At 35.9% G+C, this 27,071-nt stretch overlaps 1 protein-coding gene across 4 annotated transcripts in view; it reads left to right on the forward strand.

The window, feature by feature from the left end:
- KIF2A (kinesin family member 2A) overlaps nt 1–27,071 on the forward strand; it is a 67,694-nt gene that overhangs the window by 18,028 nt on the left and 22,595 nt on the right. For 2 of the 4 annotated variants that reach the window (XM_023256931.2, XM_023256945.2), the window contains exons 2-9: nt 15,733–15,827; nt 17,019–17,138; nt 19,418–19,472; nt 20,881–21,003; nt 21,574–21,674; nt 23,639–23,734; nt 25,204–25,258; nt 25,625–25,787. In XM_023256931.2, the coding sequence (XP_023112699.1) occupies nt 15,733–15,827; nt 17,019–17,138; nt 19,418–19,472; nt 20,881–21,003; nt 21,574–21,674; nt 23,639–23,734; nt 25,204–25,258; nt 25,625–25,787 (808 nt within the window). The remainder of the gene's footprint in view (nt 1–15,732; nt 15,828–17,018; nt 17,139–19,417; nt 19,473–20,880; nt 21,004–21,573; nt 21,675–23,638; nt 23,735–25,203; nt 25,259–25,624; nt 25,788–27,071) is intronic. The other 2 variants (XM_023256941.2, XM_023256947.2) reach the window with 1 other exon arrangement.

Raw genomic sequence — 27,071 nt, forward strand, 5'->3', positions numbered from 1 at the left:
AATCCATTGCCTTTTGTCACCATATTTCTGTGTTTCCTCTATTCCTTACCTTCGTTAATGGAAACACCCATATACTTGGTTTCCTAAGATAGGAACCTAAGACTTTGCCAACTTTCCTAATGTCATAAAGATTTTTGCTTCTGATTCACTGTTACTGTCTCCTATCCGATTCCAATCATATTTCTTTGTAATTGCAGCATTCACGTATAGGTGATCACTCCAGTACCCTGGCCTCTCAGTTCTTTGAACTTCTTCGCTTTCTTTCAGTGATCTTGCTCTTGGCCTTAGCCCACTTACTATATACCTATAGAACTATCTCCCTGATTGCAGATTATCTCCATAATCTCCGCTTTAGGCATGTACCGTTTTTTCACTTACCACTGAAGTCTTTCCAGCATATTCCTTCCTTCTAATATCCTGATTTCGCTAATCTTTTGACCCCACCAGGATTTATAATCCTACTACTTTTTTTTTTATTGTTCCTTATTGTTTTTGTTCCTTATTCCCTTCATGTCCTTACTTCACTTTTTTATAAGCACTGCCTCGTTTGTATATCTTCAGCTTCCTTACCCCCTCTGTTGATTGGCAGATCATTCCCTCTCCCTCATGTATATTTTATACCTCTTCGTCCTTTCTTGATTGTCTGAAATTGACTGGAGGGGGAGAAAATGACATTTGTGCTGACTGACCACAATTTAAATTCATGGTTGCTTTTTTTTTTTTTTTTTGAATGAGCAATCATATCTCTAGTCCATTCATTCTTTCCTGGCCCACTTTTGTCATAAAATCCTTAGTGTTTATTTACTCACCCATACTCTAAGCCGATGACCTTGCTTGCCATTTCACCACTGAGAAATACAAGCATTCAGAAAATAACTTTTTTTTTTTTTAATTTTTTTTTTCAACGTTTATTTATTTTTGGGACAGAGAGAGACAGAGCATGAATGGGGGAGGGGCAGAGAGAGAGGGAGACACAGAATCGGAAACAGGCTCCAGGCTCTGAGCCATCAGCCCAGAGCCTGACGTGGGGCTCGAACTCACGGACCGCGAGATCGTGACCTGGCTGAAGTAGGATGCTTAACCGACTGCGCCACCCAGGCGCCCCAGAAAATAACTTTTTTTTTGAGAGAGAGAGAGAGAGAGCGCGCGCACATGTGTGTGCATGTGCATGAGTGGGGGAGGGGAAGAGGGGAAGAGGGAGAGGGAGAGAGAGAATGTTAGGCTCCATGCCCAGGATCCCACGACCCTAAGATCAGGACCTGAGCCGAAATCAAGATTCAGATGCCCAACCGACTCAGCCACCCAGGCACTTCCAGTAAAGAGCTTCTGCAAGTGTACTACATGTACCCAAGTACCAGTATCTGCATGTGTAACTCTCTTCCGTATTTTTCCATGAATCAACTTTCTGTTCTGTCTTAGGCCGTTTTTCTCCACGTATATACTAGATCCTATTCCCTTTTCACCTGCCCAAACTTACCACTTCATCTTCTCTCCTGAATTATTTTCATCACCATTGGAAGGCTATTACTTCTGTCATCTTAAAAAAAATGTCAATCTCACTTTGACATTTAGGCATTGCTCTTAGTTTACCTGATACATTAACAACAGTTGATGCTGTTGATTTACTCTCTCTTTTCTGAAATGCATTCTTCACTCACCTTTCCGAACTCTGTTACTGATTTTTCTTAATTTCCTCATGCAACTTCTTCATCCTTTTTGCTGGTATCTCATCTCCCTCACTTCTGTACATTGAAGACCAGGTTTTCCATCCAAATTCTCTTGGTGATCACATCCACTTTCATTGCCTTAAATACTGTATCATTGTTTTCCAAAACTTCTTTAATTATTGCCCTCCTTCAAAGTGCTACTTTAGACGTTTTTCTCCTAATCATACCCCCCCGTGAAGTTTTAATACCCTATATATTCTGTTTATGTACTATAGCCCTTTGGAGGGCTACAGGCCATTGTAATATTTAAGATGCCCCCTTCCAAAGAGCCAGTTTTTGCTTTCTTGGGAGCACTATCACCCCTGTTGAGAATGCATGATCTGTATGCTGACAGAGTTCAAGCTTTTATCTTTAGCCTAGACCATCCTCAGTATATCAGATATATACTGTATACATGGACACAGTATACCTCCACTAGATGTCCAATAGGTACCTCAAAAATATGTATAAAACCAACTCATAGTCTGACTTTAGCCCCTGTCCATAATGACCTTCTACGGCTTTATTTTTCTTTGCACACTTTTTGTTCTAGCCACACTACATTTGGTATTTCACATTTTACCCTAGTGGTAAAAGGGCTTAAAGTAGTGATCGCTTATTTTCTTAATCCACATTGGCTTGGCATTGAAAATAGAAATATCCATGGCTCAGAGCCTCTATCATCATAGTCTTCAATAGGTAGGGTGGAGCAGAGATTGTAGTAATCAGTTTCTGGAAGAAGTAGTGACATTGCAGTCAGGGATTGAGATTTTGGTACAGGGCAGGGAATATGCCGTATCTCTGATCCTTTTTTTTTTTTTAATCATGGTCAATATCATTTGAAAGAGAACGTTTTAGTCTATTCTGGATGCTATAACAAAGTACTGTAGTCCAAGTGGCTTGTAAACAACAGACATTTATTTCTCACAGTTCTGGAAGCTGGAGAGTCCAATCAAGATAAAGGGGCTGGTTGATTGGGTTCCCGATAAGAGCCCTGTTCCTGTCTTGCGGATGGCCTCCTTTTTATTATGTCCTCACTTGGCGGAGAGAGCATCTCCCTGTTCCTCTTGGAAAGCCACTAATGCCCTCATGAGAGTTCCACCCTCAAGACTTCATCTAACTCCCAAAGCCTCATCTCCAAACACCATCCTATTGGGGGTTAGGACTCCAACATATGAATTTTCAGGGAGGCGCAATTCGGTCCATAACAAAGGAGTTATGGGTAAATGTTCTGAATTTGGACTGCTATTCAAGCAATAGAATAATGCATGACGGAATGCATTTTTGTTTAGTGGTTCAGAATGTGACCCCTTTAAAGTTAAACTAATTGATTTTTAGTGATGGCTGGTTGACATTGCACTTGTATGACTACAGATTCAGCATTTCCAGGGAAGATTTCATCTATGTCTGTAGCAATTTTGTTTTGAATGTGTTTTTTTTTTTAATAAAAATTTTTTTTTTTTTAATTTTACTTATTTTTGAGAGAGAGAGAGAGAGAGACCGAGTGCAAGCAGGGGAGGGGCAGAGAGAGTGAGACAGAATCTGAAGCAGGCTCTAGGCTCTGAGCTGTCAGCACAAAGCCTGATGATGCGGGGCTTGAACTCATGAACTGTGAGATCATGACCTGAGCCGAAGTCATGCTCAGATGCTCCCCTGAGCATGTCACGCAGGCTCCCCTGAATGTTTAAATGTAGGCATCATTATTTGGCTTGGTAGGCAGTTTCCAGAGATTTCATTTTCTAGTGAAAATGCTTTTTTAGAATATGTGTTTTTGAATATCACTTACGATGTGTTTGTAACACTCTTTAGAGCTTCCAGGGAAGCTTTCTGTCCTGTCATCCTGGACGATAGGAAGGGTAGACAGGGTAGATTTTGAATACTAGGGATTTTTTCTTATTTGTGTTGGCATATGTTATTGTTTCTATAGACAGTAGCAAGTTTCTCTTCTAAGTGATAAACGGTAAGATTCATCTCAGTAGAATATTCAGATTGCTTGTTCTCTTTATCAGTGAGAGGTTTTTTTGTAAGATTCTGGTGTCATCACTTGGCTTGGTGTCCTCATTAACATATCTGCAACTTTTACAAAACACTATTGCGGTCAGTCAACTGACTTCAGGCCTTAAATTTCCTAATGAAATAATAGGAGGGTAGCTGAAAACCAGTTGAAATAGTTGAACATTTAATAATGTTTTTGGCAGTTTTATCAGTGATATTTAAATTCTGGTAATAAAGATTACATTACCTGGGTTACTGCTGTTGAAAACTTTCCAAAAGATCCGTGTGTCTTATTAGGATGTGTTTAAGATAAGAGAAGATAATATATCTACATGTCGCTGTGAAAAGTTCACAAAATAGCACAGCTGTATTGCTATAGAATTCCCTTTTGAGTAAATAAGAATTTAAGCTAGGGAGCAATTAGATAGCATTGCTTAATGCATCTAGCCGAACATCTGTGAAAGGCATTTCTTCAAATCTTTGGACTATCAGCAATGTGTGTTTTTTTTTTAACAACACTGGTTGTAAAACTGTGGTATTTGAGATAGCAGATCTTTTATTCTAAACAAATGAGGAAAGAAAGATTCATTATGGGTATTCTAAAACCCAAGGGAATGTAGGTATAAAGAATGACTTTATAATTAGAATGTGTTGAATTACTTAGTTAATAATCTTTGTGAAGTTTTTTAAATGCTATTTTGTGTTTGGGGATTTTTTTTTTTTTTAAGAAATTCTGTTTTTATATTCCCTTTACTAGTGTTTTTGAACAATTTTTAATCATCTTTCCCCCAACCCCAAATATGCACAGTAATATCAGGAAACTACAGTGATTTAATACTTTTAAATGGCATCTTGGCCCATTTATGATGTTTTTCTTCCTACCTGTGTGAGTTAAAAATCAACTTTCCTAAAAGGGCACACAGTGGGTTCTTCTAAATGACAAATCTGCGCAAATTGTTAGTGTGCATTGTGGTTCATTCATCACAAAAAAATACCCCAACAAGATCTGACATTTTCCTGTCACCCCGGAGAAACTGAGCAGTATTGAATTTTCATATCCCTCTTCAAAACAATGGGTAGATGAGGTAAGAATTGGAAAATTGGTAGTTTGTGTACAATATGAAGTTTGTCCCATATATTAAGTTGTATTTTCTTCATGAAAATTCTTAGCCGTATCATTCCTAATTTTCTCTTCTAGTATCAAAATTCTAGCTTTACGCTTTAAAGTCGAAGAAGAGAAATGCTAGAACTTTTCAATTTAGTTGTAAACGGTAACATCTTAAAATGTGATAAACCAAAACAAAAAGATCTCTATGTTTGGCAAAGTCACATTCCCCAGGGATTTACTGGACAGCAACAGCACTGTTACCAGTGTCAGCTGAGGCATTATTTGTATCCTTCTCTAATGGCTCCTTGTTTCAGCAAAGCTATTGAAGAAGGTGTGACGCTTAGATAGTCCTCATTAAGAATTCTTTTCATCACTGTTTAGATTAGTTAACAAAACCTGGATATCAGAGTTTGAGAGTTTGACTTCTGCTGGATCTGCTGTAATCATCTGACAAATGTCCATATTCTTTTCTGTCCTCATTTACTTATTTACTGTCCTTGTTCACTGTGACGGACATCTAGGAACAGAGTGGCATTTTCTGTTGGAGACAATGTAAAAATAATAAATTATAAGCTACTTTGAGATAGTTGGCAAGAAAAATGATGTATGAATATTACTGTGTAATTAATGTTTATTTTCTAACTAATGCTTTAGTAGTGTCCTTTGATTGTCATATTTAGTCTATTTTAAAGTAGCATTTTGGCAGTCTCCATTTTCCCAACTTTTTCCAATTTCACTATTATAATGCCAGAAAATTATATGGTAAACTTAAGAAAGAGGTGAATTTTTTTTCATACTCTTGACAGAGCATCCTTTTACTGTCTAAATTAAAGTAAGCTGAAAAAAAGGAATGTCTATTTTAAACGACAGCTGTAAAACAAACCTAAGACAATGAAAGCTAGTGTAACCTGTTTTGCTTTGATTCTACTTGGAAAGATGCACTCAGGTTTATGAATATGCATTCTACACTGCTATTTGGTTCCTGTAACTAAATGTACACTTGATTTATTGTACTGGAATCAATATTTTATATCAAATTGATTTAAGAAGAATGAGAGATCTTTTGTTTTCATCAGTTATATGATTGAAGTCACCAAAGTTTGAGGTCAGTGTATTTTAAGATAATTTATCACGATTTTCTTCTGTTAGGAACTGAGTTGGAAGAAAGTGCTCTTTTTTTTTTTTTTTTTTTTTTTCATAGAGTGCAAGCTAGGGAGGGGCAGAGAGAGAGAGGGAGACAGGATCCGAAGCAGGCACCACGCTGACAGGCTGACAGTGCAGAGTCTGACGCGGGGCCTGATCTCAAAAACTGTGAGATCGTGACCTGAGTTGAAGCTGGACACTTAACTAAGCCACCCAGGTGCCCAAAAGTACTCCTTTCACATATCTATTACCAACTATTTTGAGTAAGTGTGCGTATTTTACTCACCCTCTGGAAACATTATTCTGTCAGGCACTGTTCTGAAGGTGCGATTTCATAATTCAGAGTAATACTTGCTTCTTTATTCTGAAAATGGGTATTTATGGTTGCTTTTCCTCTCTGTCTCTGCTTGCAAGGGTACAAAAGGAGAGAACTAGATTTCATTACCATTTTTTTTTTTTTAAGTAAGCTCTATGCCCAATGTGCTGTTCGAACTCAAGACTCCAAGATCCAAGAGTTACAATGCTCTACCAACTGAGCCAGCCTGGTCTCCCCTCATTACTGCTTCTTTGAAGGTCAAGAAAAAAGAGGGCACCTAGGTGGTGCAGTCATTGAAGCATCTGACTCTTGATCTCAGGTCATGATATCATGGTTCGTGAGTTTGAGCCCCACATCAGGCTCTGTACTGATGGTGCGGAGCCTGCTTGGGATTTTTGTCTCTCCTTCTCTCTGCCCCCACCCCGCTTGTTCTTTCTCTTTCTCTGTCTCTCTCAAATAAATAGACATCAAAGTAAATAAGGAAAAGTAGTCAAGAAAAAAAGAGCATGTCACATTATGTAGTGGTATTCTGATTGAAAATTGGGAAGGTTACTAGAGGTTTTATAAGAAAAGTTGCAGTAGAGAGACTGTATATTTAAATTTAGTAGTGGGGTGCCTGGGTAGCTCAGTAAGTTGAGAATCCACTCTTGATTTTGGCTCAGGTCATGATCTCACACTTTGTGAGATTGAGCCCTGCACGGAGCCTGTTTGGATTTCACTCTCCCTCTCTCTGCCCCTATGATGCTCGATCTTTCTTTCTCTAAATAAATAAACTTAAAAAAACAAAAACAGAGTGGGTCTGAAAAGAATTGATTGTTGCTTTTTCGTGTTTTTCCTAACATTCTACCATTGTATCCTTTTAATAAAATACATATATTTTAAATATTACCATTTTAAATATTCAGTCTTGTAAATACTTGTAATGATATTTTATTAGTATTCTTGACTGTTTTATTTTGGCTCTTGTCTGGTGCATTTGCAACCAAATTATACTTTATATGCTAGACAAGGTTTATGCCAGCCTAATTGGTTGCTGGCATTTCTTAGCCTCGCAGCTGCTGTGAATTCAGCTGTGAACTAAGGAACATATAATAGGATCCTGTTTTCAGAGACCAAAAGGCAATTGTCAACATGTAAGACTTGTTTTTGACAGCTCAATAAATATATGAAATTTTATGGCAAGCTAAATAGTACTAATAGCAATCTTAAGTAACCACCTTAATTTTAAAGATTAGAAGAATCTGTATGTTATTTTTGTTCACTGGCGCAAAGGTGACTTAAGTTCTGGTGTTCTCTATTCAGTGACTTTTAAAAAGTAATTTGTCTTAATGTTTACTAATATTTTTATTTTTTTTATTTTTTAAGTGTAATGTTTGGTTTTAGAGAGACAGAGAGAGAGAGCGCGCGGGCGTGTGGGAGTGGGGGAGGGGCAGAGAGAGAGAGGGAGACACAGAATCTAAAGCAGGCTCTAGGCTCTGAGCTGTCAGCACAGAGCCTGGCATAGGCGTCAAACTCACCAACCATGAGATCATCACCTGGGCTGAAGTTGGATGCTTAACCGACTGAGCCACCCAGGCACCCCTACTAATATTTTTAAAAGTTGAGATCTGAACTGTTTTCTCGATGATTTTACCAAACAAAAAGTTGAGACTTTCAATGATGCAAAAATATTTCTAAAAATGAACTAAACATAAAATGGCTTTGAAGTAAAGGTTGTGATTTCAAAATATTTTGTGTATTTATATTCTTTGATTTAGCAGTTAATAGTTTTGTAAATTATCCTAACATCTAAATTTGGGGTGAAATATATATTTCTTTGGGGTTGAACCATATTAAATTAGCCTTTTTAGGTTAAAAATGGTCAAATATAGACCTTGTGATTTTTTTTTCTTATGATTTAATTATATTTATCATATGATTTAATTATATTTAAAAGTCTGTTAGTTCTCAGTAGCAGAAACTTAGGATCCTGTTTTTAAACATACACATTTAAGGTCTGTAATCTGTTGAATCTGTTGAAAATTATGTTGTGTGTGAAAATGTTAAGTGAGAGTCCATTTGCCTTTGTTTTTATTTTATATTTTAATTTTTAAAAATGTTTATTTATTTATTTTGAGATACAGCGTGCACACTAGCAGAGGAAGGGCAGAGGGGGAGGGAGAGAGAGAGAATCCCAAGCAGGGACTGACTTGGGGTTGGAACTCAGGAATCCCATGAGATCATGACCTGAGCCCAAATCAGGAGTCAGACGCTTAACCGACTGAGCCACCCAGGTGCTCCTATTTGCCTTTATTTTAAGTGGGAAACAACTACAGTGTTCATCGTTGACTCACATTCCCCAAACTATTTCATAAATGCAACTGACACTATAAAATCATCTACATATCAGTAAAAACTATCATGTTGCACAAATAATAAGTATTAAGGGTAACAAATCAGTTTTATATGCAGTAAAAACTTTTCTTTCGTCATAATTGCATTTTGGCCATGCTCTTTCAACATTTTCTTAAATATTTTGGGAGTTCAACACTAAGCAAAACAAGGAGTAGTAAATATGAGAGACTTGAAATACATTTGGGATGAGCACACACTGTCAGAAAATGGCTCATAATGTGTATGATGCAAGCATCATTCTGTGCCTACATTTCATATCATTTTGATACTTGACGTGCTTTTTAATATGTGATTCTGACCGTCTATCAATTATGAATGTAACTCAACTTTTCTAGCATACTCTTTTGTTTAAAATGTGAATTGAGTTTTGGCATAGATAAATATAAATATAAATTCTTCTGTATAAACATTGGCCAAAGTATCTTGCATTGAGAGAGAAGTATGTCTTACGAAGTTTGAGTATTAAACCTGAGGAAGTATTCTACAGGGAATGGGGAGAGAGAGGTTCTGCAGGATTTGCTTTTACTTTCCAAAACTCTTCCCAAGTATTATCCTTGGCTCTCAAAAGATGACATTTTCTACACTGTAACTTATCTTTACAAGTAGTTGAAATAAAGTTGAAAACTTCTAAATATCTTGAGTTTTGAGATTGTAACAGGTATAATTAATTCATATAAGAGTAATTTTATATGATAGTGTGAACCTAAAGTTTTCAAATGTGACTCCCATTTTTTTATGAATTTGACATAAAGAATTAACGATGGATTGGGACTTCTGATCAAAACAGTACAGTAAAGTTTATATATTGGCATTCTTCTGACCCACATACATCAGAGAAAACAGAAAGACATAGCTGAGCTCAAGAACAAGATACCACGATAGAGTAGAAATGGATCAGAAATACTAAGGGATGGTGGGGCTCTGCAGGCAAGGATGGCAAAAGTTGATTCCTGTAGGAAGATAGGGAGATTTAAAAAAAACCCCACAAGTTCCCTGTTTGAAGACAGAGACTGGTATGGCTCCTTTTTATATAGGAGCTCCCTGGAGCTAGGTTTATAGAAAATATTCTCCAAGGGAGGCAGTCCAATATGATTAAGGTAGAAATACAGGGCTGACACTTAGCCACTGTGCACTGGGAAATCGTACCAGTTATTTCTGGCATTATTTATTCTCATTGGTCAGGTGCCTTATCTTTGGAAATCTTTGGAAGTCTTTAACAGGATATGTAGAAAACTTGCATGTGTTTGGAATTTGAAAAACACTTCTAGAAAACTCATGAGTCAAAGAATCATAAAATTAGAAAATAGTTTCAACTCCCATAACAAAAATACTAAATACAAAAATTTGTAAGATGCTGCTAAAGCAGTTCTTGGAGAGAAATGTGTAGCTTTAATTGCTTATCAGGGAAAAAAAGGGATAAAGATGAATAAGCAAAGCATCCATCTTCAGAATTTGAGAAAAAAATGATGCAGCAAAATGTGTCCGAAGTAAGTTACAGGAAAGATTAATGTTAAGAACGGTAATTAAGTATTTAATAACACAGTAAAAGGGCTCAACGAAACCAGGTGTTGTTCTTGGAAGAGATAAAACTGACAAATCTGATACAAGATTTACCAAGAAAGAACGATGAAAAATTATTAATGAAAAGTGATCGTTACAGATTGCCACAGACATTCAACATAATTATGAACAACTTTATGCCCAAAATGTGAAAACTTAAATAATTATCTCCCAGAAAAAAGTATAATTATCAAAAGTCACAAATAGAAAACTACAATAATCTTAAAATGGTTAGGAAAATTAAATCTTTTCACAAATAAAACCCTAGACCAAAATGGTTTTAACCAGATACTCAGGGTTCAAATAATTCTAATTTAAACTGTTCCAGAATAAGGTTGGAATGAGAAAGGAAGACTGCTGGCAGCTATTACTCTTAGTCAATGATGTAAAGATCCAGCACAAAATTCTTAATGTAATTCCAACTAGGATCCTGACAGGTGGTTTTTTAAATTATTAGGTTATTTGATTTTTGGATTTTGACAAGCTGATTCTATAATTTATACAGACATGCAAAAGGCTAAGAAGATCAGAGAAACTCTTAAAGAGCAATTAGGTGGGGACGCTTCTTTTACCAGCTAGCAAGACTTATTGCAAAGCTGTAACAGTACGACTGTAATTTTGGTTCAAGGATAAAGAAATAGGCTGATGCATGTTTGCTTGAAATTTGACGAGTCATAGTGCAGATAAGTCAGGGAAGGAAGAGCCTTCCAGGAAATGGCACTGGGATAATTTGGTTTTCATGGTGGGGTGGGGGGAGTTGGGAATTATGTTACCATACACAAAAATCAAAATGACAGTAGGTTGCATTCTTGAGTATAAAAGACTTTGTGAAACTGTGGAAGAAAATGTCAGAAACTTTCTTAATGACCCGAATCTCAGGAAGAATTTTAGAATGTAAAAAGCCGTAATTGAAACCTATATATTTACATTAAAATTATCATCTTGAAATTCATCAAAAAACATCATAAAGTAAAAGATGAGCCTTAAATTTGGAGAAAATATTTGCAACATATTTAACAGAAGATTGATACCAAAATATATGGAGAATTTGCAGAGAAGTGGGAAGAAAAAAACACTCAAAATGTTTGGTGGCCAACAAACATACAAATAGGCACAGCCTCATTAAATCAGAGAAATTAGAACCACAATATGATCATAGTGGATGTGAAGTCATTGTTAGTAGGATTGCAAATCATTGCAGGTATAGTCACTCTGGGAAACATGGTGGCACTAACTAGAAAAGATACATATGTGTGTATTCTTTTCTTACACTTCCGAGAGAAATTCTTGCTTATTTGTATCAGTACACATGTATAAGAATGCCTGTAACACCATTGTTTCTAATAGCAAATATATGAAAACACATGTTTGTCAACAGAGTAGATAAGTTTTTGGCATATTCCTATGTAGTGAAAATAAGTGAATTAATTTACAACAGCATAAATGAATCTTGGAAAAACAGTGTGTACCAGAAGCAAGGTTTAAAGTAGTGTCACTCCATTTACACAGTGTAAAAATAAGCAAGCTGTTCAGGTACTTTTGTGTTACATGTATAGGTGGTAAAACTTTAAAGAAAAGCCACAGTATGACTCTCAGATATTAGGATAATATTACTGCTGGTGGTGGGGGAAGAAGGGAAAGGGAGATTCACTTAGGGAGGGGGGCATATGGAGTTTCAAAGGTATTATTCCTTTTTTTTTTTTTTAAGATTTTATTAAAAAATTTTTTTAAGGTTTATTTTTTGAGAGAGAGAAGAGAGAGAGCACACAAGTGAGGGAGGGCAGAGAGAGAGAGAGATACACAGAATCTAAGCAGGCTCCAGGCTCTGAGCTGTCAGCACAGAGCCCATTGGGGGGCTCAAACCCTCGAATTGTGGGATCATGACCTGAGCTGAAGTCAGACGCTTAACTGACTGAGCCACTCAGGCGCCCCTTAAAGATTTTATTGTTGAGTAATCTCTCCACCCATTGTGGGGCTCAAACATACAACTCTGTCAAGTCTCATGCTCCACTGACTGAACAAGCCAGGCACCCCTCAAAGGTATTGTTTTCTAACCTGGCTGGTAGTGAATACACAGGTGTGTTACCTTTTTTTTTTTTTTTTTTTTTTGAATGTGGAAGTGTATATGATACAATTTATAGTAAAGTAAATGGGGAATCAGAGAGTCAAAGGGCAATGAATTAGTGATGATGGAATACAGGAATTTTCTCAAACCAGAGAATGGTGATTGTGCTAGAGGGGCTATGTGGGAAGATTGTACCAGGTTCTAGGGAAAGATACTTCGAATTCTGATTGGTCTCTGAGCTGTAGTTCCTTATCTGTATCAACAACTGCACATGATCCCTATTAACAACTATCCCTATTAGGATAAAATACTTGTTTTTGATTTAGTGATAATCATAATGATTTCTTTCCCTTGAAAAATGTTGTATATATGCATCCCTCTTTTTATTATATTACTTAACAGGTGTGTACTATTTGACTTTGGAAAAAATCAAATCATAATTTTTATTACAATTAAAAATAAGAAATTTGAGTATCTCACTTGAGCTATATGTAAAACATTTTTTAAAAAACCTTTAAAGGTATATTGGATAAAGTTAGACTTAAAGCATTTTTTAGAGGCAACTTTTGTTAAACATAATCAAAACCCCATCCTGCAGATATTTCTGGTTATTTCATCCACTGACCAAAAAGCATACACTTGAGATTTGATTCATTCATTCAGCTCTAGTCTTTATTAATTTCTTCTTATTGGAATTTCATATTTCTTTGTTCCTATTAGATGAGTAAACTGGACCCTGGTAGAGATAAGCGAACAGTTTCTCCTTTCTCAACATTTCTGTCTTCTTAAACCTCTAGAGCTTAGTCTCAACTGGTGAATTAGCTGCTTTTGACTCTCATTTACTTGTGGCCTAAGGCTTTCTGCATTTGTAAGTGAACTTCTGGAGGTACCGCTATTGAGGACTGCTGATAATCGGTTTTCAAAGGAGAATCTTGATTTTCTTTATCCTCTTTTCTGTAGTCTGTCTGATTTCTGTAGTCTGTCTTTGGAAATTAAGGTCCCTGTGAGATTGTGTTACCTGTAGTTCTTTAGGTCCTATAGTCCGCTCTTCGTTCCCAAGGTAAGTTGGAATATTGTAGTAGATGCCTAACAGGAATGTGGTATTGGTCTTGGCTTTTGCAACATGATACACTTTTCCTCATTCTCATTATTGTGGTACTTCTGTTGGTAATTGCATGGAGACCCCCTGTCTCTACTCTTCAACAATCTCAGCTACAGCCTCTTCATTTCCTGCTGAAAGTTAGTATTTGTGGTATTTAAATATATCTTCTTTGTTGTAATAACCTTGTTCATACTCATGGGTATTACTGTTTTGAGGCTGGGTTTCACTACTTTGAGACCTAGTAGCTGCTGGCTCTCAGACTCACTAATTATGTTGTGGAGATGGTGATGAATGTGGGGCTTGATGCAGCAGTGGGGATTCCTCCTAGATTATAATGGAGACCATCAGGGCAGCTCATGGCTCTCTGGGGTCCACTCTTCACTTCTACTACCAATTAAACTCAGTTTCTCTTTTTTTTAAGTTTGTTTATTTATTTATTTTGAGAAAGAGAGCTCAAGTGGGGTGGGGCAGACAGAGGGGGAGAGAATCCCAAGCAGTGCAGAGCCTTATGTGGGGCTTGAACTCATGAACTGTGAGATCATGACCTGAGCTGAAATGAAGAGTTGGACGCTTAACCCACTGAGCCACCCAGGCACTCCTCTCTCTTTTTCATAACCTGTAGCAGCTTTGTAGATGTACTGCTTGGGTCTCTCTTTAACAAACTACTTACTGTTCTTTCAGCTCCAGGGAGTACATGTAGCTGACAGCCTCTAGCTGTTAATTTAGGCTCCTAAGATTTTGAGTTGAGGCCTTGTGTTTCCTAGGAAACCTCCTGCCACTGACTGAGCATGGTGTGGGTTCTAGGGTGTTTCCATTTTGTCCCAGTTTTGGACTGTTCTAGTGGGCAGTCTTTGCTTTGGAGTACTCTACTGGGTTGTCCAGAACATTGTTAGATCTTTGTCAGGGTCTGAGGCTCTGTCTGCTGAATCCTGTTTTATGTCCCCTTTCCTTCACTGATTTTAGATCCATTTGAGTCTGAAAGTTTTCCATCCTCAGTCCTGTTTTACTCCCCCCCGCCCAGCTTTTATCTTTCATAATAAAATTCTTGTCCTTAAACATCTGCTTCCTGGAGGACCCGACTGACACATACCACTTCTGTTGGTTGTTTACCTAATTTCTGTCCAATCACATTGGTAGTGAATGTTGTCTCATTTTCCCCTTTTTAAGCCTCTCCCTTGAATCTTCTCAGTATTTTCCAGTTCATCATTTCTGTCTACCCTTAATACCCGATTGTCTAATGTCCACTAATCTCAGTAAATGCCTTATTTTTACAATAACATTGTTTCATATACTGTGTATCTGGTTTTTTTTTTAAGATTTTTAAAGAGGTATAAACTGTATTAAGGTAAATTATAAATGCCCCCAAGGATTTCATTCAGGAAATACATATGAAACCTATTAAATAATATAAAAATGCACATCTGTAACATAGTTTCTGTCCTTCCTTGAAGAATAATCAAATGGGTGGGTAAGATGAAGACAAATAAGTAAGAAGTACACACGCACACACACACACACGCATCTAAAACCTTGATCTGCTTCTAGGAATTTGTCCCAAAGAAATAATCTGACAAGTGTAAAATAATACACGTGCAGTAGTATTCATTGCACTGTTTTTAATAGTAAAAAATTGCATACAACGTAAGTACCATGAATATATATTAAATAAGTTGTAATAAACATAATGGAATATTCTGTAATAATTAAAAATAATTACTTAGTTCTGTGGTTATTAACAAGTAAGACCCACAGTCTGCTAAGAGAGGGAAAACAAGTTTAATACGTTACATAGGACACCCTGTCTCTACAAATGGTAAGTAGTAGAACTGTCAAAGAAAGTAAGGTATAGAATGGATTTAGATAGGCAGCATGAAGAAAGAGAACATTTTAGATTACATTTTCCAACCTTTTTGGATGTAGAGTCCTTTTCTCAATATTTTAAAAACAATGTCACTTTGTCCAGTATATGATAGTGATTTTTACATACAAAGTGTTTTATATTAGTATAGTATTAAAAAGTGCTCTCTGAATTTTTTTTCTGTTTTATAGTTAGTATCATCGCATAGTAAAGAAATTTTTTAATGATTAGAAGTATATAAAATTTCAGGCATTCTCTGCCACTGTGTAACCATTTTTTCATGTATGTTGAAAACAAATTTTCAGTCTAAACCAATTTCTTGAGTTTCTGGTCTTAACAGCATATCTATGATCCCATAGACAAAGTTTATTCACAAATCCTGAGAGTCTGGAAATCCTTTGTAAGAAAAGTAGTGTCGTTTTCTTACCATAATTTATTACCATAATTTATGACATCTTAAAAATGTATGTTTTATTCCCACTTAGGCCGAATACATCAAGCAATGGTAACATCTTTAAATGAAGATAATGAAAGTGTAACTGTTGAATGGATAGAAAATGGAGATACAAAAGGCAAAGAGGTATGATCACTGGGTTAATTTTTTATTTATTTTTTTTTGAGAGAGTAGGAGCAGGGGAGAGGGGCAGAGGCAGAGGGGAGTGGAGGGAGGGAGGGAGAGGGAGAGAGAGAGTGAGAGAGGGAAGAAGGGAGGGAGGGAGGCCTAAGCAGGCTCCATGCTTAGTGTGGAGCCCAATGCCGGACTTAATCCCACAATCCTGGGATCCTGACCTGAGCCGAAATTAAGAGACGCTCAAATGACTGAGCCACCCAGACACCCCTAAATTTTTTTTGATTGTAGTTTTAAATAATCTCTACACCCAACATGTGGCTCGAGCCTACAACCCCAAGATCAAGAGTTGCATACTTTACTGACTGAGCCAGCCAAGTGTCCCAATCACTGGTTTAAATTTTATTTCTAGTCCCACAATCAAGGTTCCAAATATAAAACAAAACAGAGGCTCCTGGGTGGCTCAGTTGGTTAAGTGTCCACCTTCAGCTCAGGTCACTATCTCATGGTTCATGGGTTTGAGCCCCATGTCGGGCTCTGTGCTGACAGCTCAGAGCCTGGAGCCTGCTTTGGATTCTGTGTCTCCCTCTCTGTCTGCCCCTCCCCAGCTCATGTTCTGTCTCATAAATAAAACATTAAAAAGTTAAAGACAAAACAGAGAGTATATAATTTTTTACATAGTGCATGTATTCTTTATCATTGCTTGAAAAACTTAAAAATGATGAAAAAATTTCACTCAAAGATTGGTAGGTTCCTCTTCAATATGGTAAGTGATGGGACATATAATCAAGACCACAAAATGCTGTCTTTTAAAACAAATTTAATGTTTATTTATTTTTGAGAGAGAGCAAGCACAAGCAGGGGAGGGGCAGAGAGAGAGAGAGAGGGAGACACAGATGCGAAGCAGGCTCCAGGCTCTGAGCTGTCAGCACAGAGCCCGACGTGGGGCTCGAACTCACGAATCTCGAGATCATGACTTGAGCTGAAGTCGGACTCTTAACTGACTGAGCCACCCAGGTGCCCACAAAATGCTGTTTGAATACAGATTCTTTAAATGTATGTGGGTTGTAATTGTAGATAATACAGTTTTCAAGGCAGTACTATTCATGAGGCCAAAATCATTTAACAATTATTCTCTCTGTGTAAATTTGTAAAATAATGTCAAAATTTACTCTCAAAATATATGCATTTTTTTTAAAACAGATTGATCTCGAGAGCATCTTTTCACTTAACCCTGACCTTGTACCTGATGAAGAAATTGAACCCAGTCCAGAAACACCTCCACCTCCAGCATCCTCCGCCAAAGTAAACAAAATTGTAAAGGTTAGTGATGAAAATTCAGAGCACGGGTGGGTGGGTGTGTGGGCTGAGGGTCTGGTTTGAAATGACAGTCTGTGAAGAGTATGTTTTAAGCATTAGTTTGCTTTAAAAAAACAAACAAACTGTAATATTTCTGCCATCTTCATGTCATGTATATGCTTACATCCTTTGAAGGATCGAGGTTGTCTAGTTGACAGTTAATGGTCATCATTAGGTAAAATCCTAGGAATTCCTTTCCTGATTAGGATTTTTCCCAAGACTAGTAGCTTCTCAGGAGATACGGATGTCAAAACCATTTGCTGTCCATATTTGTTGAATGATACATATGACTTAGATAAAGAAGGAATGTTGATTTTTCATAATAAATTCCCACTCCACTAGTCTTTTGAAGTAGTGATTCTGCTACTTATGTTCATTAGAGAAGGATGGGAAATGATAGAATGTAGTTTAACTACTGTGTTATCTGTAAAGATGAACTTTAAAACCATGCTGTATATCCTCCCTAAGAGTTTTATCTTTACAAAAATAAAAGCCATGTCATTTTTATTATTTTAAAAGGTAATGCTCGTCCTTCCTATTGAAATTTCTCACTATTAAAATTGTATATCGGGGCTCCTGGGTGGCGCAGTCGGTTAAGCGTCCGACTTCAACCAGGTCACGATCTCGCGGTCCGTGAGTTCGAGCCCCGCGTCGGGCTCTGGGCTGATGGCTCAGAACCTGGAGCCTGTTTCCGATTCTGTGTCTCCCTCTCTCTCTGCCCCTCCCCCGTTCATGCTCTGTCTCTCTCTGTCCCAAAAATAAAATAAATAAACGTTGAAAAAAAAAATTTTAAATTGTATATCAAAATGCAACTCTTTTTAAACCAGGTCGTTCATACCGTTGTTTAATCTGTAGTTCTTCATCTTGAGGCTTCAAAAAGTATTTGTTGATTTTGTCATATACAGGTATAACTTTAACCCTATAGTAATTTGGTATCTTGAAAGGAAGATATACAAAAGCATCCAAATATAGTGTGATGGGAGCTTAACATTATCAACAAAACATTCTACTTTTTAAGTTCTGCATATGAACATAAGGCAGATTTTCAGTTCATGTAATTTAAGTAGGATATTGAGTGTCACTGCTTAGAGGTCTTTAGTTATGACTTGTAGATGGACTGTTTTTCATATTTGACTTCACAGCCTTGAAGGATCTTCATCGTTGATCCTTCTTAGTATGTCATTAGCAGCCTTTGCTGTGCATTAAAATCACTTGGAGAATTTTTTAAAATACTGATGCTTAGCCCACTTTCAGCGATTCATTTTATCTAAAGTGAGGCCCTAGAATCACTATCCTTTTATTAGTACCCATCTGATTTAAATTTGCAAATGTTCTCTCTAGCTTTGAGAACCACGACATTTTTTGATATCTTTCTTTTCAGGTGACTAAAATGAAGTCTTGGTAAATAAATAATAGGATCAAAAATTTGCTGCTCTAGTGTATGCAGCGTTGGGAGTCTTTGAGAGTCCAGTGAATCTTTTAGTAGAAATGAGAGAAAAAAAGAAATGACAGTGAGCATTTCATGGTATTTTGATGTTTAACAGTAGATTGTAAGTTGTCTAAAACTGGTATTTTATTGATTACTTCCACGTCCAAAGATGAAATGTAATACATGCTTTTGAAATGTATTACATGGTTGTAGCATGATGACTACAACTATACCTTTTACTGAAATTGCTTAACTTTGCTTCAGTTTTCTCATGAAACCAGAATAATAGTAACTACCTCATAGGGTTGTTGTGAAGGTTGAATGAATTAATATTAACAGTGTCCGTCTCATACTAATTCCTGAATATTGCTTTTTGTGGGGAGGTGGTGGCCATTACTCATATGAAGAAACTTGAATATTGCTAGCATTAGTATAGTAATTTATTAGCAGATTATTTATAGTTTTTTCCATTTAGTTTTATAATACATTTTTTAAAAATTTTTTAATGTTTTTATTTTATTTTTGAGAGAGACAGAGTGCGAGACAAAGCGAGAGAGAGAGGAGACACAGAATCCAAAGCAGGCTCCTGGCTCTGAGCTGTCAGCACAGAGCCTGACATGCGGCTTGAACTCACGAGCCGTGAGATCATGACCTGAGCGGAAGTCGGACGCTTAACCAACTGAGCCACCCAGGCGCCCCTAGTTTTATAATATTTTGTATTCACCTACTTTCATTTAATTAAAGAAAGCTGAAATTATGATAAATATCTGAGGAGTAAAGAGAGAAAGTAAACGAACATTTTTTTGTTATATAGAATCGACGGACTGTGGCTTCTATTAAGAATGACCCTCCTCCAAGAGATAACAGAGGTAAAGTAAACATTTCTCTATTAATTTTTCCTATTAACTTTTTAGTATGACCCTGACAAGGTAAATCAAAAGTTAATATAACCCTTGACATTATTATTCATTTAAACTTTACATGGCTAATTTGAAGATTGGCTATCAGAAATTCCCTAATATAATAATGTCAATAATATGAAAAACGATTTATAAAGGTACATGATGAATGTGAAACTCCATAATCTGTGCACTTTTTGATTCATCTCTTTACCCAGTAACTTTTCAGATTTGAGAAGAGTTATCATGAGAAAGAAAGGAATGGGGAAGTAGTCAGTTAATTGATTTCACAATAGTAAATCTAATCTTCACATTTTAATGTGACTTTTTGGCTAACAGTCTTCCAGAAAGAGTCATGGGTAACTTGGGAGTCAGTTAAAGAAAAGTTGAATAGGTTACAATTTGTAGTTAATTGCAGGTATTCCATATATTTTCAGCCCAGAAATGTAAAACACAGTTAATTTCTTTTCTTTTCAGCAATTCAGAATTGTCATTTCTAGCAGTGATAATTTCTCTGTATGTGAAGGACAGGCATAGGTATTAGAAGAGAGATTGGAGGTAGAGGCAAAGTCCTACACTTTAACCTATCCTTCCTTTGAGTCTTGTGAAAATTTATATTGGCTATGTGAAATGTGATATTCATATTTTACTTTATATTTATTTTTTCACTTTTGTAACATAATCATTGGGAAATTCTTTGCTGAAGATTTGCATATTTGAGGAGCAGAGGATTTGGAATTACAGGCAGGGTTGAAGGGCTTTTTTTAAAACTTTATGTACAGAATTGGGTAAATTTTTCAAAATGACAGTGCATTTAAATTTAAAATTTATATTTTCTAGACTTACATTATTTAAATGATTATTAAGAGTTAAGCTTGGCTTTAGTTTTTATATAAATTATTCAGAATGAGTTGTTTCTTTTTTTAAAATATATTTATTTATTTTGAGAGAGAGAATGGGGAGTGCAGGTGGAGGAGAGGCAGAGAGAAAGGGAGAAAATCCCAAGCAGGCTCCACACCATCAGCACAGAGACTGACGCAGGGCTTGAGCTCACGAACGGTGAAATCATGACCTGAGCCAAAGACGGACACTTAACGAACTGAGCCACCTAGGCGCCCCTCAGATTGAGTTTTGTAGCTTAAATTACATTGGTGGGACCGAAGTCCACACACATTCCTGTGAAAAACCTCTTGGCTTGTTAGATTATTGAACAGAATTGATTATTCCATACTTTATTTATACCCACGTAAGTAGAAAATCTGAGAGTTGACTAATGTACCTCTTAAGTATCTGTTCTTTTGAGGTCTCTCTGTTCCTTTTACTAGGGTTCATCTTTACTAATTTTCTGTTCTGAATTTAAAAATTGTTTCATTTACAGTGGTTGGTTCTGCACGTGCACGGCCTAGTCAGCTTCCTGAGCAGTCTTCCTCCGCACAACAGAATGGTAGTGTTTCAGATATATCTCCAGTTCAAGCTGCAAAAAAGGAATTTGGACCCCCTTGTATGTAAATCATGTACCAAGGATTCAGTTATTTTAGGCATACATGTATTCTCTCTTGGTCATCTTTAAAGTCTCCAAATGGTAAAGTTTAACTACAAACGATTGCAGATTTCATTTTACCACTGTGGAAAAATTTTTTTCCTGTTAGTTTAGTCTGTTAATTGGGTGTTTAAATGTATATTTTGGAGAATTTCTAAATGTAAAATTATACCAATATCTCAGTTGCTTTGAATTTAAAATTCTGGTCAGATGATAATTCGACAGATGTTATGGAAGAAATTCTTATGCTCCTCGATCTTTTCAATTGAAACATCTGTGATTGTAAACCAAGAGATGACATGTATCAATATGTTAAAGTCATTTTTCTTGACCATTTGTATATTGTCCTGTTCCTGGTTTCGTTAAAGCAGCTCATAGTAAAGTTCACGTAGTTGTTATAGGCATGCTTTGTCAGTGTGTACCTTTTTTTTGGTGTTATGTGGTGAGATTGATTATATGTAAAATTTTTGCATGTAAGTTCAGTACTATAAAAAGAAAGCTCTGCTTCTACAGCTCATCTTTTTCTTTCAGCACGTAGAAAATCTAATTGTGTGAAAGAAGTAGAAAAATTACAAGAAAAACGAGAAAAAAGGAGACTACAACAGCAAGAACTTAGAGAAAAAAGAGCCCAGGTTTGTAACAGAATCATATTTTGTTTATGCATGAACTGAAGATTTAGACTGTGTTAGTGAACGTGAGATGCTTGTGAAAAAGTAGTGGAGGCGTTCATTTAAAGTTTTCAGTATATTAATTGATTGTTAAACTGATGAGAAATAATATAATATAAATTCTTATGAAAATATGTTACAGCATTTTTGCTACATGTACATTTCATGTTTTGTTCCATTTTGAATTATTATTCATTGTGTTACTGAATTCAAATGCAGCCATTATACCTTTCAAGAATAATATATTTTGGTTTTCTAAAATGATCTAAAAATACATGCAGAAGAATATCTAATTAAAGTAGATGATTATAAAGTAGACAATTTTACTACAAAATTTTATTATTTTTCCATGGTTGAATTCAGCATATCACAAAGAAAGCGGAAATTCCTTGTATTTTGATTTATACTAGATATTAAAAGCCTTTCTCTTGTGTCTCTCACATTCCCTTTGGATGGTAACAAAACTGTTTACTAACAATGGAAAAATTACATAGAAGACTGGTCTTTTATCTCTCTGCAGGTGTTCATCTGCTGCAAATTCCGTTACTATACCCATAACTCTTTTATTGTGCTTATATTATAACTGTATTCTTAGAACTTGTTTCCTCTAATAAAATATCAGGATTGGTGCGCCTGGGTAGCTCAGTTGGTTAAGAATCCGACTTCCCCCTCAGGTCATGATCTCGTGGTCCATGAGTTCAAGCCCTGCTTCAGGCTCTGTGCTGACAACTCGGAGCCTGGAGCCTGCTTCCGATTCTGTGTCTCCTTCTCTCTCTCCCCCTCCCCTGCTTACGCTCTGTCTTTTCTGTCTTTCTCTCTCTCTCTCTCCAAAATAAAGAAACATTAAAATATTAAAAAAAAAAAAAAAAAAAAAAAGCATCAGGATTATTTCTTTATTCAGGAGTATGTTCAAATGCCCTTAAATTATAAAGATGTTGTATTGTGGGATTATAAAACCAATATAAAATTCAGCATTTTTAATAAATCAGGTTCTAACTTAAAGTGATCTGAGAATGATCATTTGGTTTTGAAATAAATAAAACAATACAGATGGATCTACTGATACTTAGCACAGATGCCACCTAGTGTTTCCTGTGGGAACCTCATAATATTTTCACATTGTGATTTCTTAATTTTCACTTTATATTCAGTTTTTCAGTTGACATAGTTATCATTTCCTAAAAGAAAGTTAATTGAAAGTAATTTTCATTAACAGTTTTGAAATTTATATTCAAAGCAAATCTGTACCTGGTGCATGATAAAAATCTGACTTTTTAGAATGTTTAGTAACTTATTGACTGCAGTCAACACATTCAGTAATTTAAATTTTAAAAGTTGAAAAAATTTTGTGTTTTGATTCCTTTAAGTTCTGAGGTGGTTTTTACCACCTTTAGGGTTTCTTTCTTTCTTTTTTTTTGTTGAGAGTCAACAAAAACAGAAAATGAGCATAAATGAATCTGTATTTCTACTTTATGGAAACACTGGATTCAGTATTGGGAAGAAAAAGGTGATTAAATGAATTTTTCTAGAATTTCAGTTTTTTAGAAATTGAGAGTTTTTTAGACTTCTTTATTGATGTTTAAGATGAGCACTGTTTCTCTTTTGTTTAATTTTCTGGGATGATTAAGTTATATATAAGATGATTTTGAAAGAGTTCATAGTGGCTTTAATGCGGAGTGTTTGGTTGAGAGTTAACACAATGCATTAGACTATCAGAATTGTGTATGTAATAAGAAGGTGATTCTTGGGCATGTTATTAATCCTAAACTCTGAAACTAAATTATATCATGCCTTTAGCTTGAGTTTCAGCTTGGCTATAACAAATGACACAATCTGCTAATTTAATTTTAATTTGCAAACCGTATTTAACATAAATGCAACAATATAATGAATGTAATTATAATAAATGGTGAATTCTCTTGTTACAGGATGTTGATGCTACAAACCCAAATTATGAAATTATGTGTATGATCAGAGATTTTAGAGGAAGTTTGGATTATAGACCATTAACAACAGCAGATCCTGTAAGATTCGTTATAAACTATTGCTATGGAATTTTTTATGCTGTAAAAGAAAAAAAAATTTGATAACCACTTAATTAATATTGGATTTAGCTATGTAGTTTTTTCTCTCTTTATGGGTGCACATTCCCCATATTTTAAGGAGAAAATCAAAAAATCATCCACATTTGTGCTTATCTCTCATAATTTGATTTATCAGACAGGCTTCCCATAAAGGTGTCCTTTTCAGAGCAAATCCTCTCTATCTTTGGTAGGGCAGAACAACAGTTAAAGGAATGATGCCAGAAGACCCATTCTCCTTTCTGACTGTCACTTAAACTTCTGTCCCGGTTCCAAGCTTATTTCCTCTTGGGCTATAGATCCCGCTGTCCTACCAATTTGCTATTAGTTAATTTGTTATTTTTAAATAAATGTTAGTCTGGCTTTTAACAGTAAATATGGTTGTTTAGAACTGTACCGGTCCAGAAACCTAGCACTTGAAATAAATTCTCATTGTCTTACTACTCAACTACTTTTCCTGTTGAAGAATGAGAATATTTTGGACAGGGAATAGTTTGTGAGTCATTAATACTTAGGAGATAATCCATCTGACCTGGCCTGTACAGAATACCTTGGGTACGTAAAATACATTTTTGTCAGGCTGATGTGTTCATAGAGTTGTTATTCATAATACTTTTGTCCCGTATATTTTAGTCCTCGCTACCCCTTTAACCTACTACATCTGAAACTCCTACTTTGGGGCAGGGATTGGCAAACTTTTCCTCCAAAGACCCTGATAGTAAAGAATTTGGCTTTGTGAACCAAATGGTCTTTGTCACAACTACTCAATTTTACCTTTGTAGTACAAAAGGAGCCATAGACAATACCTAAATATATAACTGTCTCATTAAAACTTTACAAAAGCCAGTAGTGGCCTGGATTAGCCCTGCAGGCCATACTTTGCTAATCCCCGTGTTACGGATTTAATTATTATTAACAGGCAAATACTGGGAGCATAAATTTTATGAAAAATATGTGTAAGAATCGACCTATTATAAAATTGTTGAAGTTATTTTGCTCACTAATATTCTGAGAATTGTGTCTATAGTTAGTTATTTTTGTCAACAACTTTCCTTTTAATCAGCACGAAAATACATCACTTGGTGGGAAATTGTGCCTTTGTTATATGTAGCATATTTTGTAGTGAGTAAGGCAGCTTCTTAACGTGAGCCTAATGCTACAAAGTGTCCTCTACAAGGTTGTTTACTGTTTACCAAATAAAAAAATAAGCAACTTTCCATTATGCTAAGAATTTTAGAGATCATTGTCTCTTAACTATTAAAATTAGTACTTGCCATTTTGTGTTTTAAACTTATTTATCCTATTTATGCTATGCATCAATTTCTAGAGCCTCTGTAGGAAATAGTGCATAACTGACTTTTTTAGTGTTTTATAACACTGATAAACATTGAAACAAAATATTTTATTTCTAGATTGATGAACATAGAATATGTGTTTGTGTAAGAAAACGACCACTCAATAAAAAAGGTATGATGCTTTTTGAACTCTTAATAAGAGGTTGATTTTGCCCAATTTGTAATTTGTTTTGATGATAGCAGAAATTAAATTGGTTCAGAAGAGTTTAAGTCATTTTAAATCATTTCGTAGATTTCTATGGTTAGATCTCTTGATTTGTTACTGCTCTATGAATCATTGCCATTTCTGGTTTTGGCTTCACAGAAATTTAGATTATTTTTACTTGGTTGTTGAAATATTATATCTTATTGAATGGCATATTTCTGAAATTTTTGTACTTATAGAACTTAATACTTCAATTACATTTCTTTTTGCTTACATTTGTACATCCTAATGCTGTGAAAATTACTGGGCATTCATTTTCATTTATTCTTTTAGAAACTCAAATGAAAGATCTTGATGTAATCACAATCCCTAGTAAAGATGTTGTGATGGTACATGAACCAAAACAAAAAGTAGATTTAACAAGGTACCTAGAAAACCAAACATTTCGTTTTGATTATGCCTTTGATGACTCAGCTCCTAATGAAATGGTTTACAGGTAGGTAAATTTGTTTTAAATAACAGTTTTGGTCTTACACTGTGTATCTATCACCACCCTGAAACTTAATTGATCTTGGCATATCTCTCAAAAAATATAGTATGCTTTTTTTTAATTCTGAGTTTAAACAAGGTTACATAATAATAATAATGAAGGGCACCTGGGTGACTTAGCTGGTTAAGGCTCTGACTTGCTTTTGGCTCAGGTCAAGATCTCAGGGTTCCAGGGGTGTCTTGGTGGCTCATTTGGTTGAGCATCCGACTTTGGCTCAGGTCATGATCTCATGGTTTGTGAGTTCAAGCCCTGTGTTGGGCTCTCTGCTGGCTCAGAGCATGGAGCCTGCTTTGGATTCTCTGTCTCCCTCTCTCTCTTCCCCTCCCTTGCTTGCCCTCTGTCTGTCTCTCTCTCTCTCAAAAATAAATAAGCATTAGAAAAAAAAAATCTCATGGTTCATGAGTTCAAGCCCCACATCAGGCTCTGCTGTCAGTGCTGTCTCCCTCTCTGTACCCCTCCCCCGTGTGTGTGCTCGCATATGCGCACTCTCTCTCTCAAAATGAATAAACTTTAAAGAAAAACAATGATGAATATATTAATAATTGTTCTTTGTAATGCTCACCTGAAATCATGGTTTTTATTATTGGCTAGATACATTTCCCTCCACATACACACACACACATATACACGTGGTCACATATTCAACTTACAAACAACTCAAACTTGGAAGTATTATACATTGATATCCCAAATTATTAGGCCAAATTTAGATTTTCATATATAGTTTGTAAACACTGCCTTCTAATGGTAACAGGTCACTTTTAAGAGCAGTGTTCTTTCAGTGTATATAGAACTCTCTTGGCAGTTACTTGAATATTTTTTAGTTTATTTATTTATTTTGAGAGCGAGAGAGCATGAGCAGGGGAGGAGCAGAGAGAGAGAGAGAGTGGGAGAGAATATCCTAAAGAGGCTCCCTGCTGTCAGCACAGAGCCTGAGACCCATGAACCTTGAGATTCATGAACTGAGCCCAAACCAGGAGTCAGACGCTTAACCGACTGGGTGACCCAGGCGCCCCTTGAATGCTTTTTCATTGTCCTTTCATTTTATAAATATGGCTGGAAAACAAAATTTAAGAATTAAGAGTCCTAAGAATTGAAGACTTATAAATGAAATATTATTGAAACCAACTTTATTGGTCCTAAGCCAGTAAACTAGAAGTTCAGTTGCAAAGAGGAGGAAATTAAAGAACCTGTGAACGCTAAGTAGTATTATGAAAAATTTGTTTTATA

Source organism: Felis catus, chromosome A1, assembly GCF_018350175.1.
Source record: "Felis catus isolate Fca126 chromosome A1, F.catus_Fca126_mat1.0, whole genome shotgun sequence".
Classification (NCBI taxonomy): domain Eukaryota; kingdom Metazoa; phylum Chordata; class Mammalia; order Carnivora; family Felidae; genus Felis; species Felis catus.